General features: G+C 38.4%; 1 protein-coding gene across 2 annotated transcripts in view; it reads left to right on the forward strand.

Moving 5' to 3' along the window:
- Positions 1-18,015, forward strand: part of FANCI (Fanconi anemia complementation group I) — an 89,545-nt gene that overhangs the window by 18,301 nt on the left and 53,229 nt on the right. For both annotated transcript variants that reach the window (XM_008070619.2, XM_008070620.2), the window contains exons 7-13: positions 1,050-1,173; positions 1,623-1,708; positions 3,307-3,433; positions 7,879-7,971; positions 8,564-8,700; positions 13,561-13,741; positions 16,400-16,487. In XM_008070619.2, coding sequence (XP_008068810.1) covers positions 1,050-1,173; positions 1,623-1,708; positions 3,307-3,433; positions 7,879-7,971; positions 8,564-8,700; positions 13,561-13,741; positions 16,400-16,487 — 836 coding nt within the window. The remainder of the gene's footprint in view (positions 1-1,049; positions 1,174-1,622; positions 1,709-3,306; positions 3,434-7,878; positions 7,972-8,563; positions 8,701-13,560; positions 13,742-16,399; positions 16,488-18,015) is intronic.

Below are 18,015 nucleotides of genomic sequence, written 5' to 3' on the forward strand. Positions count from 1 at the left end.
TACCTCCCTCCCTCCCTCCCTCCCTTCCTTCCTTCCTTCCTTCCTTCCTTCCTTCCTTCCTCAGAAACAGAGTCTCACTCTATTACCCAGACTGGAGTGTGCAGTGGAGTGATCATAGCTCACTGCATCCTTAACTCCTGGGCTCAAATATTTCTCCCACCTCAGCCTCCTGAGTAGGTGGGACTACAGGTGCATGCCACCACACCTGGTGAATTTAAAAAACATTTTTTTTTTGTAGAGACAAGATCTTGCTATATTGCCCAGGCTTGGCCTCGATCGATTCTCCCATCCTTGACCTCCCAACGAACTGGGATTACAGACATGAGCTACCATGCCTGGTCCTTTTTCCTTTTATATCCTGTTTTGCGAATTTACCTGCTAGAAATTGAAACATCAAACTCGAGCATCACTCTTCCCTGATAAGAGTATTAGTAATTGTTCTGTCTTATGAATTCCCTCCCCATCCCCACCTCCTTTTTGACTTTAATTATTTATTTGAAGCATAACTTTGTGATTTTTTTCCAAGATAACTTTACTTAGGTAAGGTTATTCGTCCCTTTTAAAGACCCTTATTAGAGAAAAATCAAAAGGAATAGTTATAATATTCTATTATATCCTTAATTCTCTGCTTCCAAATTTTATTTCTTAGAAATTGTTTAATGGGGCTGGGTATGGTGGCTCTTGCCTGTAATCCCAGGACTTTCAGAGGCTGAGGTGGGAGGAATGCTTGATTCCAGGAGTTCAAGACCAAGATAACAAGAACTTGTTTCTACAAAAAATAAAAAAAATTTTGCCAGGTGTGGCATTCGCCTATAGTCCCAGCTTACTTGGGAAGCTGAGGTGGGAAGATCGCCTGAGCCTAGCAGGTCAAGGCTGCAGTGAGCCGTGTGCATACCATTGCTCTCCAGCTTGGGTGACAGAGTGATACCCCAACTCAAAAAAAAAAAAAAAAGTTTAATGGAATTTTAACCATTGTAAAGGCCAAATTGAATTTCTAAAAGCAAGGCAGTTGGGCTCTGGCTACAACCTTTAGAATCTTTAATCTACAGGGATGTTCCTCTGACTGCAGAAGAGGTGGAATTTGTGGTGAAAAAAGTGTTAAAGGTGTTCTTCAAGATGAATCTTCAAGAATTACCACCTTTGGTCTATCAGCTTCTGGTTCTCTCCTCAAAGGTATAAATAAGAAATGTTTTCTCTTTCATTCAGGTGGTACGACCATTCCGTTTATTCATAGTCTTGGTTTACATACTAGTACATAGATGTTTTCATTTCATGTGTAGTGCTTTGGTCTAGTTAAAAGGTCTTACCCCTTAGCTAAGGAAAATATACATTATCTCTTGTATTACATTTTCATTGTGGTAGTAAAAGGGATAAAGATCTCAGAAAGGGTCAACTATTGGCCCCTTAAATTCTGACAATAAGATATTTATTTCAAACCCTGTTTCAATATGAATGTGTTCTGTATGTTCTTAATATGATTCCAAGTTGTAGCTTGTTTATTTAAATTCATACTAGAGAATTCTCTAAGCTGAAAAGTGCTTTAAATTCAACTTGATTATTTTGCCCTTTAATTTGGAGACCTTACCTATTTTGTATTTTTTTTTTTTTTTTTTTTTTTTTAGGGAAGCAGAAAGAGTGTTTTGGAAGGAATCATAGCTTTCTTCAATGAGCTAGATAAGCAGCACAGTGAGGAACAGAGTGGCGATGAGTAAGTAATATAATGTAGAAATAAAAGTCATTTTTACAAATTTATCTTCTCATTGTGTGTTTTAGTTACTTATCTTCTCTTTCCTTTCTACCTTCACCTCAGCATAGAACTTTCCTAATCTTCTTCTAGCTGCTCAGTAGTAAAGAGAATAATGTAACCTCTTCAGCTTTTTCATTTGCACCTTTCCAGGAAAATAGTAATAATTGCCCTGTAAGCTGCAGGTATAAAACATTTATTAAATGTCTACTCTCTGCCAGGAACAATTTAGCCTTGGGGCTACAATGATGAACCAATCAGACAGTGTCCCTGCTCTTACAGAGCTTAAATTTTAGTGAGAGGAGAACAGAAAATAACCAACAAGGAAAATATTAGAGTAGAAAGTGCTATGCAGATAGATAATTCAAATGGATAATAAAACAGTGACAGCATAGCTATTTTTGATTGTGTCAGGGAAAACCTGAGAAGGTACTGTTTTAACTGAAGTCTGAATGATAAGAACCAATATATAGATCAGAAAGAACATTTTCAGGTAGGGAAATAGTTAACATAGGAAAATAGAACAAAGGCAGAACACAGTGTGGCGTGTATGAGAATTTGTTTTAAGCAAACATTTATAGAGTGTTAATTCTGGGTTAGGTGCTGATCTAAATGCTTTAAGCCTCACGAACCTGTTTCACCTCCATTTTATGGAAGTGGAAACCCAGAGACAGAGAAATTAAGGAATTTTCCAAGAGTATACAGCCACAAAGTGGTGGATTTGAAATTTGAATCCAGGCAGTTTGACTACAGAGTTCATGCTGTTAATTCTAGTGCAGCCTACTACTTCTAATCTATAGTAACTCCTAGTTAATTGGCTTCAGCAATTGATTAGAAGGTGGTGTTATATATTGAGTTAAGAAAAGCGAACAGTCAGTTTTTGCAGAAAATAAAGAGCTCAATTTTGACCACATTGGGTTTGAGATGCATATTATCATCTCATAAGGAGGTATTGAGCAAGTAACCTGGAGTTATAGGGAAAGATCTGAACTGTAGATATTAATTTGAAGGGCTAAAGTCATGGGACTAAATGGATTATCTAGGGAAAATGAAAAAGCAATTAAGACTGAGCTCCAAGGCATTCCACTGTTTTAAGGTCAAGCAATGGGGGAGGATGAGCCAGCAAAAAAAATTGAAAAGAGGCCAGTGACAGTGCCTTAAAAGCTAAGAGAGAAAAGTGTTTCAAGAAGTGGTTAACTGTGTTAAATCTACTGAAATGTTAGGATGGGACTTTATTGGTTTTGGCAGTGTGGAGGTCATTTGTGACCCTTGCAAGAATAATCAAGTGACATGTGGGGGAAATGGGGGGAGAAGGGTAGGAAGAGGATAGAAGCCTAATTGAATTGGATTGGACTGGAAAGAGAATTTGAGATACAAGAAGTGGAAATGGCTATAGACAATTCTTTTATGAAGTTCTGTTGGTAAAAAGTTGCAGAGAGTGGGGCAGTAGAATTTCTCCTTAACTCCTGCCTCCAGTGATTATATGAGTTCAACTTGAAGTAGTCTACTTGTTCATCAGAGTACCTGTACTTTAGCTCATACCTTTCTATTGAATCTTTTAGGCTGTTGGATCATGTTACTGTGTCATCAGATGAACTTCGTCATGTAGAAGGCACCATTATTTTACACATTGTGTTTGCCATCAAATTGGACTGTGAACTAGGCAGAGAACTCCTGAAATACTTAAAGGTAGCAACAAACTCCTAAGGTGATCTGGGTCTCTGTGAAATGGGAATGTTTGAGCTTAAGCCGCGTTTATGCCAGTTAATGATAGGAAACAGAAGTTTTTTAGAATGACCCTGAGTCTAGAGAATCTTTTTTAATTTTTATTTTATTTTATTTTATTTTTTGAGTTGGAGTCTTACTCTGTCACCCAGACTAGAGTGCAATGGCTGCTCCTGGCCACCGCAACCTCGACCTGCTGGGCTCCGGCTATCCTTCTGCTTCAGCCTTCCAAGTAGCTGGAACTACAGGCACGCGCTACCACGCCCGGCTAATTTTTGATTTATTGTAGAGATGAGGTCTCACCAAGTTGCCGAGGCAGGTCTCGAACTCCTGGGCTCAGGCAATCCACTCACCTCGCCTCCCAAAGCGCTGGGATTACAGGCTGAAACACCAAGCCCAACCTCTTTTTTTATTTTGAGAATAGAAAATATATGATGCCAACACACTATTAAGCAAGCCAGAAAGATCCCTTTTAAAACTCCTTAAGTGTTTTAGTGTAGAATAGAAAAAATAAAGCTGAGGACTGTTCAGCAGAAAACTCAAAGTGGAATTTCTATCACTACCTTGTATTATCTTCGACCTTGGCCTCTGCTTCCCCATTTATGAATTAAGATATTGCTTATTTTTAGTAGTATATCGTGGCATTTAATGATGCTACTTCATTCTTCATTAAATATTTGTAAAATAGTAAAATAAAATCAGAAGTGTTTTGAACTCTTTAAAGAAAAGTAGTATACAGATATATTTTTTCCTCTATTTTGAAAATTTCAAGCCGGGTATGGTGGCTTATGCCTATAATCCTAGCACTTTGGGAGGCTGAGATGAGAGAATTGCCTGAGCCCACAGATTCAAGACCAGTCTGGGCAACTCAGTGAGACCTCATCTCTACAATAAATCAAAAAATTAGCCGGACATGGTGGCACATGCCTGTAGTTCCAGCTACTTGGAAGGCTAAGGCAGAAGGATTACCTGAGCCCAGCAGTTCGAGACTGTAGTGGCCCTGAGTGTGTCACTGCACTCTAGCCTGGGTGACAGAGTGAGACTCCAACTCAAAAAAAAAAAATTGACTCACAGAAAAGTTAAAACACTATAGCATGACAAACACCTGTATTCCCTTCACCTAGATTCACCATTCACCAGTTACTATGCACTTTGCCATATTTGCCTTATCTCATTTTTTCCTCTCTTAAATACACTACTTTTTTTCCCTTAACCATTTCAAAGTTGCAAGAACTATAACACTTCAACACCTGAATATTTCAGCATGCATCTCATTTGAGTATATTACTCGCGACCCTCCTGGGCAACTTGGCAAGACCTCATCTCTACAGTAAATCAAAAAATCAGCCGGGCGTGGTAGCGTATGCCTATAATTCCGGCTACTCGGAAGGCTGAGGCAGAAGGATCGCTGGAGCCCAGCAGGTCAAGGCTGCGGTGGCCGGGAGCGGCCACTGCACTCCAGTCTGGGTGACAGAGTGAGACTCCAACTCAAAAAAAAAAAAAAAGAATATATTGCCACAATACCATCATTATACCTAGGAAAATTAACAGTAATTCCCATAATATCATGTCATTTAGAGTCCCTATTTAAGTTTTCCCGATTGTCTCCAAAGTGCCTTTTATAGCTGTTTTTTTCCCTGCCTTAGGATCCAGTCAAGCTTCATGTATTGCGTTTAGTTACTATATCTCTCTAGTATCTTTGATGGATTTTTTTTTAAAGTGTCTACTCACTTGTCTCATGTAATGTCCTACATTCTTGTGTTTATCTGATAGTTTCTTCACGATTAGATTCAAGTTAAACAATTTTGGCAAAAATACTTTGTAAATGATGTTGTGTACTTTCTCTTGCAATAGTCAGCAAACTTTCTGTAGAGGGCCAGATATTAACTATTTCAGTCTTTGCAGGTCATGCAGGTTCTGTCATAAATACTGAGTTCCACCATTGTAGCAAGAAAGCAGCCATAGACAGAACATAAACAAATGAGTATGGCTATGTTCCAATTATTTATCACAATGAATTTTGAATTTTATTTAATTTTTGTGTGTTGTCATATATTACTCTTCCTTTTATTTCTACTCCTCCAACCATTAAAAGATGTAAAAACCAGTGTTAGTTCATGGCTGTACATGAACTGGTAGTGGACTAGATTTAACTGATAGGCTGTAGTTTGCCAACCACTGTTCTATGCATTATATGATGAGACACATAGTATTAGCTATCCTACTACTGATGATGCTGAATTATTTGCTTAAGATAATGACCATCAGTTTTCTTCATCTTGTAAGTATGTTTTTGTCCCTTTGTAATTAGAAAGTAATTTATGGGATCGTACTTGATATCACATGAAAATCTTTTTCCCAGCAACCTTTCACATAATGGTTTTTGTTTCTTATCTATTGATGATTCTTGGCCTAAATAAGTAATTATACTAGAAGTTGTAAAATGCTAAAATTAAAATTAATTACATCATTACTTCTACATTATTAGCTGACATTCTTCTGTAAAAAGATCATCCCTTGTCTATATTGTTTTGAATATCATTATGTACCTATGAACCTTTTTAAATTCAATGTACTCATTATTCACTAGTGTCATTATTTGTTTTGAGTACAGTGTTACCCAGATTTGGACAGTTGGATCCTCAAGTTGCTGTATTGTGTCCTTTTGATGTAACTTCATAAATCTCTGAGTACTTTTGTGGCATGAGATATCCAAGTCTTACCTGGTACTTTCCTTGCCTCATCCTGATGTTTCCAAGGGCCTTACCTAGGTCCCTTTTGTATAAAAGGAATATAAAAACCATGATCTGGGAGCTAGGCTTTAAAGCTTCTCTATCTTATCTGTATCTGTTCACCCTTAAAATTTAGGTTCATAGTAACTATGTTATTGGTCTTTTCAAAGACCCAGTTATGTGTATTTTTATCCAGTCTACTGTTTCATTTGTTTTCTGTTTGGTTTTACATTTATTCCTTTTTTATTTTTTGTTATTTTAGTGTTATTTCTTCTGGGCTTCAAAGACCCGTTTTTTAAAATTTATTGAGGTACAATTTACATAACCTAAAAATTTAACCATTGTAAGTATACAATTGAGTGATTTCTCATAAGTTTACCTTATTTTGCAATGTTGCAATAATCCAATTTTAGAACATTTTTATCATCCTGTAAATTCCTTCATGCCCCTTTAATCTTCATTCCTACTTTCAGGCCCAGGCAAACCACTTTCTGTCTCTATAGATTTGCCTTTCCTAGATTTTCTTTTTCTTTTTTTTTTTGAGTTGGAGTCTCACTCTGTCGCCCACACTGGAGTGCAGTGGCCGCTCCCAGCCACTGCAGCCTCGACCTGCTGGACTCCGGCGATCCTTCCGCCTCAGCCTTCCAAGTAGCTGGAACTACAGGCGCGCGCTACCATGCCCGGCTAATTTTTGATTTATTGTAGAGATGAGGTCTCACCAAGTTGCCCAGGCGGGTCTCAAACCCGCGGGCTCAGGTAATCCACTCACCTCAGCCTCCCAAAGGCGCGGGATTACAGGCTGAGCCACTGAACCCGGCTTAGATTTTCTATATAAATGAAATCATACAATATATGATTTTTTTGTATATGCCTTTTTATTTAGTGTAATGTTTTCAAGTTTCATCTATGTTGTAGTAAATATCAGTATTTTATTACCTTTTATTGTTGAATAGTATTCCATTGTATGACTATATTTTATCAGTTTTGTTTTGCTGTCTACCTGCTGATGGACATTTGAGGTTGAACTTTGTGGCTATTATGAATAATGCTGTTATGAACACTCACATGAAAGTCTTTGTGTAGATATACGTTTCATTTTTCTTGGTAGATACCCAGAAGTGTAATTGCTGGTTTGTGTAATAAATTTATGTTTACATTTTTAAAGAAACTACCAAAGTGTTTTCCATAGTGCTATATCATTTTATATTTTTACCATAACCGTATGAGGGTTTCTATTTCTCTATATCCCTGCCAACGTTTGTTATTGTCTGTCTTTTTAATTATATTCATTCTAATGGATGTGAAATAGTATCCCATTGAGGTTTGCATTTACTTCGCATTTTTTAAGTGACTGATAATTGAGCATCTTTTCATGTGCTTATTAGCTGTTCTAAATATCTTTGTTAAAATGTCTATTCAGTCTTTCTGAAGCACAAAAGTTTTGAATTTTTAGAGAATCCAGTTTATCAATTTTTTTGTATAAATTATGCTTTTGGTATCGTATCCACGAATTCTTTGCTTAATCCAAGCTGCTAAGATTTTCTGTATGTTTTCTTCTAAAAGTTTTATAGTTTTAGCTCTCACATTTGGATTTCTTATACATTCCAGAGCCTATTTGTAAGTAAAATATGCTTTTAAGATGTAAGTTATGACTCCTTTTTGGTTGATCTCTTCTAGGCAGGACAGCAAGGAGATTCCAGTAGTAACATATGTCCTTTCAGCATTGCTCTTCTTCTCTCTGTAACAAGAATACAAAGATTTGAGGAACAGGTATGTTTTAATGCCGTTTTGTTTCCTTCTGTAGTTGGTATGAAACAGTACAAGAATCTGTTTTTGTTTTTATCCTTTCCTAAACAATTCCACCCCTATTTTGCCAGTAGCAGAGCTGCTGCTGGAAGACTTCCTCAGTTATTCGGTTTATATCTCCATTTCCTGTTGTATGGTAAGCCAAGTTGTGAGGTGGGAATAAGAATGGAGACATACCGTACAACCCAAGTAGTAGGAATGAGAAATTTAGCTCAGTACCTTCCAGCAGTTTTATTATGTTGTAGCTTTCCATGAATTGTCTGTGATTGAGTTGAAATTAATGAGAATAGATTAGTTTAGCCTTTTGTTTCATATGTGTTCCAGGTTGTGGATAATATTTGTGTTGAATTTTAGTCCTTTTTTTCTTCATTTAAGGAAGGCTTGTCTTCAGCTCTTAAGGTCCATCTAAAATTCATAATTTTTGTATCATCGTCTAGTTAATTAGTTATCATAAGGATACAAGTGAGTGACAGTTTGTAGGAATACTTAAAGGGTTAAGATTCACACCTTGAGCTATAATTTTTGCTTCATTTTTCTATTTCTTTCATTTTACTAGGTGTTTGATCTTTTAAAGACTTCAATTGTAAAGAGCTTTAAGGATCTTCAGCTCCTTCAAAGCTCAAAATTTCTTCAGAATCTGGTTCCTCATAAATCTTATATTTCAGCCATGATCTTGGAAGTGGTAAAGAATAGGTAAGTTGATGAACCAAATTTCAAAAGGTTTATAAGGTATTTAGTGCTAAAACATATACCCTTATTGCCCATCAGAGGAAACTAATGACTACCTTTGTTCATTTTACTCAAGTCTTAATTCCTTAAAATTGGTCAAACAAGGTTTTCCCATGTGAAAAGATTCTTAAATCTCAGGACCTGATTTCTTGGCCACCTTGAAAGAAAGAATAAAAACTGAAGTTAATGCCTTTGTTTCTTCCATATTACAGCTCTTTATTAGCCTGAGTTTTTATTGGCCTTTTTAAAGAAATGGGGCCTTTATGTTGTCCAGGCTGAGTGCAGTGGCTATTCATAGACATGATCCTAGCACACTATAGCCTCAAACTCTTGACTCAAGCCTCCTGAGTATCTGGAACTATAGTGTGCACCCCTGTGCCTGGATTGACCTTTTTTTTTTTTTTTTTTTTTGCTATATTGCCCAGCCTGGACTCAAATTCCTGGGCTCAAGTGATCCTCCTGGTTAGTCTCCCAGATAACTGGGACTACAGGTGCACACCACTGTGCCTGGCTTTTGACCTTTTTAAAAAAGTGAGTGAAAAACATTTAGCGTTTATTTGGACTGTTGAAGTTTGGGGCTGGTGGTTGAAATTGCATTATTATTATTATTATTATTATTTTTTTTTTTGAGTTGGAGTCTCACTGTTGCCCAGACTGGAGTGCAGTGGCCGCTCACGGCCACCGCAGCCGCAACCTGCTGGGCTCTGGCGATCCTTCCGCCTTAGCCTTCCAAGTAGCTGGAACTACAGGCACACGCTACCACGCCCGGCTGATTTTTTAAAATTTATTGTAGAGATGAGGTCTCGCCTGCCCAGGCGGGTCTTGAACCCGCGGGCTCAGGCAATCCACTCACTTCAGCCTCCCAAAGGTGCAGGATTCCAGGCTGAGCCACCGAGCCCGGCGAAATTGCATTATTGAATAGTAGGTTTAGACAAATACATTTAAAGCCACATGGAAAACAGTAGTAATCATTCTGGTTTTTATTTCAATTTCAGGTTATGCGTTAGCTGTTGTAACAGTCTTTTCTGTGCTGTGTTTTTATGACTGAATTAAATTTGTAGTTTAAAGTTTTATAATTTAAACGATAATTTTAAGACAAGTCTTTTCTAGCTCTGGAAATTTTGATTTAAATTGAATTTGCATGAGCTTAGCACATACAGAAAATTTGAAACCAGAACTTATTGTTTCTGAGTGTTTTTTACTCATTGATAGGCTTTAAAGCTCATTTATCATCTCTGGATCTGGTTATTCTTATTTTTCCTAGGGTTTAAGTTGTATCTCCAGTATTCTCTCAACCCTGTCTTTTCAAGTAGAGCTGATGAAACAGGCACCAGCCCCTCTCCCTCTCCTCCCCCTTTCCCTCCTCTTCCTCCTCCTCCTCTCTCTCCCCACTCCTCCTGATCTTCCAGCCTCTAGAACTGTGAGAAATAAATACTTGTTTTTTAGGCCAAAAAAAGAAAGAAAGGAACAGGCACTAGTTAACCAGGAAATTTCAGAAAGCTGCCCATTTTCTGAAAATCTCAATGAATCATAGAACTTAGAAGCATTTCAACCTATAATTAGTTTGGAGTGGACACATGCCATCAGGTGGGGCCAAACCTCAGTGGGTAGGGAATTGCATAGCATTATTAGATCATCTAAAATAACTAGTTGATTAGTTATACATGTTTACCCCAGTCGGTTAGTTAACCTTTAAATAATGCATTCTACATTTTATGTAATTGAATTTTTGGGCCCTACTTATTGCATTTTGGTGGTATTTTATTGTTATCTAGACTTAGAACGACTAGAGTTAATTAGCAGAGGCATTTCTGCTGTAACACAGTATATTCCTGGAAAACTTTCTGTTTTGGAAAATTAAACTCTAAAAATAATAGGACCTAAGGGGAAAATAGGATAGGACAGACTTAAAACGTATTCGACTTTGTAACCAAAACACTAAGATATTTTATACCCTTAACATAAAAGTTATATGATAAATATGGAACTTTACCTTGAACGAGAGGTTGAAGTAACTTGGAAAAGGAGTTTCAAGGTTGCTGAATTCTGGAGATTGTGACAACACTTCAAAGATATCGATATGCTTGTGGCCTAAGCCAAGAGGCAGAAAATACGATAATGGGCACCACTATCCCTGGTTTTCTGTGTTCAAATATGTTAGCATACTATGTGTTTACCTGCAGAGAAGCAAAACATGAATGTACTAGAAAAAAATCACCTATGAACCAATATGACTTTCAGGGTGTACTAACTTGCCTGTTTACCAGTGATGCATAAGTTCTTTCATGTTATAGTTAATTTGTGGCAAATGATTATAACTGTCCCCTCCCTCCAAGATAAGAATCAGTACACACTTTAGTTCTCCTCTTCCTTCTTTGCTATCTTCGTGTTAAGATTATTATCAACAAACAACATTTATTTAGACTTTTTTTTTTAGTTGTAGTCTCACTCTGTTGCCCAGGCTGGAATGCAGTGGCACGCTCAAACGGCCACCACAGCCTTGACCTGCTGGGCTCAGGCGATCCTTTCACCTCAGCCTTCTAAGTAGCCAAAACTACAGGTGTGCTCTACCACGCCTGGCTAATTTTTTATTTATTGTAAAGACAAGGTCTCACCAAGTTGCCTGGGCTGGTCTCGAACCCGCAGGCTCAGGCAATCCACTAACCTCAGCCTCCCAAAGTGCTGGGATTATAGGCTGAGCCACCGAGTCTGGCCTATTTAGACTTAATAATAAACTTTATAGGTTTTTTGTTCACCTGTCTTTTGAATTCCATGTTTTTCTCTTGGAAATATGCCATAAATACATACTTTTGCAGTAATCCTTTCTCATATGGTTTGTGGATTGTAAACTTTCAGTCTTTTCATATCTGAAATCGTCTTTATTTTGTCTTCCCACCTGAACACTTGAACAATAGTTTGTCCATATATAATAGGTTGTTCCTTCTGTTTGTTCCATTAATCTTTTCTCTCAGATATTAGTTTTCTTTGCTGAGTTTGGTGCTTCCCTTTTAAGGTTTCTTTTTTTGTATTTGGTAATTATTAATTATCTTATTATTGTTTTTGATGTTTTGTCTGAGAGTGCTTTATCTATTTAACACAATCTACCTCTGTGATTTGGAATAGTGGTGAGATGTGCCAAGAATTAATCTAGGTACGGGGCCTCCCTAGTTCTGCAGCCTTTTGACATCCTCTCAGGGTTGCTACTCCAGCTCTCAGGCTCAGGTTTCCCTACTCACAGATTCCCATCTAGGAGCAGGTATCTTTACTACTTACTCCTTGCATAAACTACAGGTGCAGTGAGGCCTTGGAGAAGAATGTAGAGAAGGATGCTATGTACCAACTGGTCATACTGCAATTTCCCAACCAGTCACTATAGAAGTTGCCCCAGGCCTCCTTCCAACTCTCAGTATATCTGCCCTTGTATCTACCTTTGGAGTGACCCACATTTTGCACTGTATGGTCTATGGTTTCCTCTTTCATTCTTAACTCATGTTTTGTTAACTTTTTAAGGATTTTTTATAATTTTTGGTCAATCAAAAACACCTCTTCTTATTTCTCCACATTTTATAGATTGTTTATATACCATTTATTTCTTTTTGAGTTGGAGTCTCACTCTGTCGTGCAGGCTAGAGTGCAGAGGCACACTCACAGCCATCTCAGCCTCAACCTGCTGGGCTTAGGTGAACCTTCCACCTCGGCCTTCCAAGTAGCTGGAACCACAGGCATGTGCCACAATGCCCGGCTGATTTTTTTATTCATTGTAGAGACAAGATCTCACCATGTTGCTCAGGCTTGTTTCGAACCCCTGAGCTCAGGTAATCCTCTCATCTCCGCCTCCCAAAGTATTGGGATTACAGGCATGAGCCACCGTGCCCAGCTATGTACAAGTTATATATATTATTATATACAGATGTTCCCTGACTTATGATGGGGTTACCTCCCAATAAACTCATCCTAAGTTGAAAATATCCTAAGTCAAAAGTGTATTTAATGTCTAATCTGCTGACTATCATTGCTTAGCCTAGCCTATCTTAAACATGCTCAGAACACTTACATTAGCCTTCAGTTGGCCAGAATCATCTAACACAAAGCCTATTTTATAATAAAGTTTTGAGTATTTCATGTAATTTATTGAAAACTGCTGAAAGTGAAAAACAATGATTGTGTGGAAACTTGAATAATGGTTACTACTGAATGGTTATTGCTTTCACGTCATCATAAAGTCAACAAATCTTAAAAATTACCTTGATACCAGCTTTCCAGAGTGTGAATATTGTTTTTTTGTTTTGTTTTGAGTTGAATTCTCACTCTGTTGCCCAGGCTGAGGTACAGTGGCCTGCTCATGGCCACCACAGCCTCAATCTACTGGGCTCAGGCAGTCCTTCTGCATCAGCCTTCCAAGTAGCTGGATCTTTGTGCGCCACCATGCCTGGCTAATTTTTCAGTTTATCGTAGAGATGAGGTCTCGCCAAGTTGCCTAGGCTGAACCCCTGGACTCAGGCAATCCTCTCGCCTCAGCCTCCCAAAGTGCTAGGATTATAGACGTGAGCCACCACACCTGGCCCTTCTGTATATTTGTAAATATTCCCTAGTTTCTGAGTTTTCCCAGTGTTCTGTCAGTGGAGGCTGCTTGCCTATTATTTCCATTTTGGTACATTCAGGAATTCAGAATTCTGTCAGATGAGGATGCATGAAAAGACGTTTATATGTGGGGTGTGTTGGTTATCCAGGCTACTTTGGGAAATGTATAACATGGCAGTGAATATAAAGGTAAAATACCTTACCAGGTTTTTCTTTTTTGAACTAAACTTCTTTTTCTTGCAGTGTTCATAGTTGGGATCATGTTACTCAGGGCCTAGTAGAACTTGGTTTCATTTTAATGGATTCGTATGGACCAAAGAAGATTCTTGATGGAAACACTATTGAAACCAACTCATGTCTTTCTCGAATGCCAAGCCAGCAAGCATGTAAGCTGGGAGCTGATGTCCTGTTGGAAACCTTTAAGGTGAGACTCTAACCTGGCCAACTGTTTCATAATTTTTTTTTTTTTGAGTTGAAGTCTCACTCTGTGGCCCAAACTGGAGTGCAGTGGCATGCTCCCAGCCACCGCAGCCTCGACCTGCTGGGCTCCGGCAATCCTTCCACCTCAGCCTTCCAAGTAGCTGGAACTACCGGCACGCACTACCATGCCTGGCTAATTTTTGATTTATTGTAGAGAAGCGGTCTCGCCAAGTTGCTCGGGCGGGTCTCGAACCCATGGGCTCAGGCAGTTCACTTACCTAGGCCTCGCAAAGCACTGGGATTACAGGCTGAGCCACTGAACCCAACTGTGTTTCATAATTTTTAAAAGATATTATAAGTAGTGCTCGACATTTACCTGGGAGTTTAGGGGACAAGGAAATTAGAATATGTAGCAGTTTGACTGAATATCTATGACAGAGATTAGGATGGTATTGGAACATTACAGATTCAGTTTGATGGAATACTTACTTTCTTATTCTTTATGTAAGTTTTTCATTTATTTCATTTTATCCTATTGTTTCTTATCATTTCTTAGAAGTTTGAATGTAAGATAGTTTTACCATGGTTTTCTCTTCTTCTTCCAGCAGTAATCCATTTCCAGCTTTTGTTTTATTTTTTTTTATTTTTTATTTTTTTTGAGTTGGAGTCTCACTCTGTCCCCGAGACTGGAGTGCAGTGGCCGCTCCCGGCCACCGCAGCCTCGACATGCTGGGCTCTGGCGATCCTTCCACCTCAGCCTTCCGAGTAGCCAGAATTACAGGCATGTGCTACCATGCCCGGCTGATTTTTTGATTTATCATAGAGATGAGGTCTCGCTGCCCAGGCGGGTCTCGAACCCGTGGACTCAGGCAATCTACTCATCTCAGCCTCCCAAAGGCGCGGGATTACAGGCTGAGCCACCGAGCCCGGCTGTTTTATTTTAATGCTATTCCCTTATACAGAAAATATTTTTTTTAGGTTGCTGTAGAACATCAAGTTTCACCTATATTGCTTATTGGTTCGTTGTTTTTGAACAACCCAAAATGGGGAATTTACATTTTTTGACATTATTATCAAATTATGAGTATCATCTCAATCTTAATTCCTGAAACAGCTTTTAAAAATTCCTTTTCTTTTTTATAAAAATAAATGCTAGATTATATCTGAGGCTAAACAACTTTGCTTCTTAGTCGTTTTCTTGATACTCACTTGGTTAATGTAGCTACACACCAAAAGTATCTGCTGAAAAATGTTATTCAAAGGCTAATCTAAATGTAAATTTAGTGTTCTGATCCAGAACTATGAGGTAAATGTCATAAAATAGTTCTTGAGTTGCAAGTGTATTTGATGATATAAGTGACCCTGCTTAACAGTAATATGATTAAAAACATTCTTAGAATATGTTTTTGTTTTTAAATTCATATTTTTCAAAATGAGAGGTTTAATTTGGTTTCATATAGATGTTGACTTTATTTATTTATTTATTTTTTGAGTTGGAGTCTCACTCTGTCGCCCAGACTGGAGTGCAGCGGACGCTCCTGGCCACCGCAACCTCGACCTGCTGGGCTCTGGCGATCCTTCCGCCTCAGCCTTTCAAGTAGCTGGAACTACAGGCGCGCGCTACCACGCCTGGCTAATTTTTGATTTATTGTAGAGATGAGGTCTCGCCAAGTTGCCCAGGCGGGTCTCGAACCCGTAGGCTCAGGCAATTCACTCACCTCAGCCTCCCAAAGCGTGGGATTACAGGCTGAGCCACCAGGCCGGCTGATGTTGACTTTATTAAGGCATCTTTATAAATTGCTACTAAGCCACTAACAGGCTGCAGTCTGAAAGACATTAGTCTGTACCTCAAATAAATCAAGTTTAAGTAAGAATTTTAATTAAAATTCAAGTGAAAATTCAGAATAGGTCTTTTTGTTCTTGAATTGGAGTCTCACTCTGTCACCCAGGCTAGAGTGCAGTGGCATGCTCATGGCCACTGCAACCTCGACCTGCTGGGCTCAGGTGATCCTTCCACTTCAACCTTCCAAGTAGCTGCAACTACAGGCGTGAACCATAATGCCCGGCTAATTTTTTGATTTATTGTAGAGATGAGGTCTTGCCAAGTTGCCCAGGCTGGTCTCAAACCCTTGGACTTAGGCAGTTCTCTTGCATCTACCTCCCAAAGAGCTGAGATTATAGACATGAGCCTCCTCACTGGCCCAGAATGGGTTTTTTTGTTTTTGTTTTTTAAGGTAGCTGCTATGCTTATAAAAACTGAGACAAGGGTTAATGAAGATTTTAAGTTTCTAGAAATTTTAATGAACTTTTCAATTTAATTTTTAGAATAAAAGTTATGTGTACTCTCAGAAATATGGACATTGGCATGTAATGGATGCCTAAGTAGAATTATTCCTATTTGATGCTGAATCTTACACAGAGCAGTACTTTCATGTGATCTATACTTTTAGGCTAATAATCATGGTGTTTATCCTACTAATGAATCATCTGAGCACAGAAGGGAAAAGTTGAGTGATTGTGCTTTTCCAGATGATTCACATTATTTTCTGATTTGTTAAGTTTTACCCATAAGCAAACTATTCTTCATTCTGCCTAATATGCACTGATATAGTTAAAAGCTGAAGATCACCTGGGAATATTTTACTTGTTTTGTTCTTTTTAGATCCATGAGATGATCAGACAAGAAATACTGGAGCAAGTCCTCAACAGGGTTGTTACCAGAGCATCCTCTCCCATCAGTCATTTCTTAGGTATTGACCTTTGAAAGTATGAATAAAGTTCTTAGGAATATTTTTATTTAAACATCATAATGATTTAGTCCTAAGAAAAAATTTTTTAATGATACAGTAGAATTTAATGCAGTATCTTTGGTTATGATGGCAATAAAACATAAATTCACTAATGTTATGAGTAGTTGACAAGAAGGCTGTAGCTGTGAATTAGGAAGGGAACATTTTAAACTGATGATTGAAACTTCCGTTTTGTACCAGCATTCTTTCTTTTCCTTAATACTTCTCAGCTAAGTGCTGTGCTTCTGCTGCCACTCACTGAAACCTCTCAGTCTCTTAGACATTCTGACTTCACTACTTTTCTCTTTGGTGACCTCTGAATTTGCTGTTTTCAGTATATATATTTTCTTTTCTGTTTTTTGGAGAAAAGCATACAGTTGTTTTTTTTTTTTTGATTCAGAGTCTCTGTTGCCCAAGCTGGAGTGCAGTGGCATGCTCATGGCCACCGCAGCCTTGACCTGCTGGGCTCAGGTAATCCTTCTACCCTACCTTTCCAAGTTGCTGAACCTATAGGCATGTACCACCATGCCCAGCTAATTTTTTAATTTATTGTAGAGACAAGGCCTCATCATGTTGCTCAGCCTGGTCTCGAAGCCCTGAGCTCAGGCAATCCTCTCGCCTCTACCCCCCAAAGTGCTGGGATTACAGGCGTGAGCTACCATGCCCGGCACAAATTTTATTTAATATTTTTATGTGTTTTGGAAGCCTTTATAGGAAAAAATGAAGAAGTGGCTAGAAATGAGAGTTTACATACATTTTTAACAAAAGAATGATAAATTTGTGGCAAAGTGACAAGACAAAAGAAAAGTGGTTGAAGTTTCTCAGAATGATAATTTGTAGGAAAGTGACTAAAAAATACATGGGGGATCTTTTATTTTTGTAGGTTTGTGCAGATTTATTTCAACATAGGCTTCCGGTCTCTGGGTATAAGACTATTCTCTTCCTAGTAAAAGGAAGGAATTTTGCATGGAAAGTTTTATGACCTGCTTTTAGGTAGAAAGGTGGAAGACTGAGAGCCCTTCCTGCACCTGCTGCTTCTGAAGCACCTTCAGAATGCCAAAGTGGCATATTCTGGTGTAGCATGTTCTGAACCCTTCAATTACTATGAATAAAGCTATAATAAACCTCTTGTGTTAGTCTTGAGGTAGACATATGCTTTCATTTGTCTGGGAGTACAACTGCTGGACTGCAGGGTCCGTTTTTAATTTTATAAAGAACTGTCAATTTCTGAAGTGGTTATGCTATTTTGCACTCTCATCAATAATATATCAACGTTTCAGTTGCTCTTTTTCTTGATATATATAAGTCAGAGAGGTCCCTTTTAACTTTTCAGTGCTGTCTTCTTTTCAGTGACTTTAACAGAACAGTTTTTTGGTTTTTTTTTTTTTTTTGAGTTGGAGTCTCACTCTGTCGCCCAGACTGTAGTGCAGTGGCCGCTCTCGGCCACCGCAGCCTCGACCTGCTGGGCTCCAGCGATCCTTCCACCTCA

Source organism: Carlito syrichta, unplaced genomic scaffold (assembly GCF_000164805.1).
Source record: "Carlito syrichta isolate Samal-C Ts95f unplaced genomic scaffold, Tarsius_syrichta-2.0.1 Scaffold313872, whole genome shotgun sequence".
Classification (NCBI taxonomy): Eukaryota; Metazoa; Chordata; class Mammalia; order Primates; family Tarsiidae; genus Carlito; species Carlito syrichta.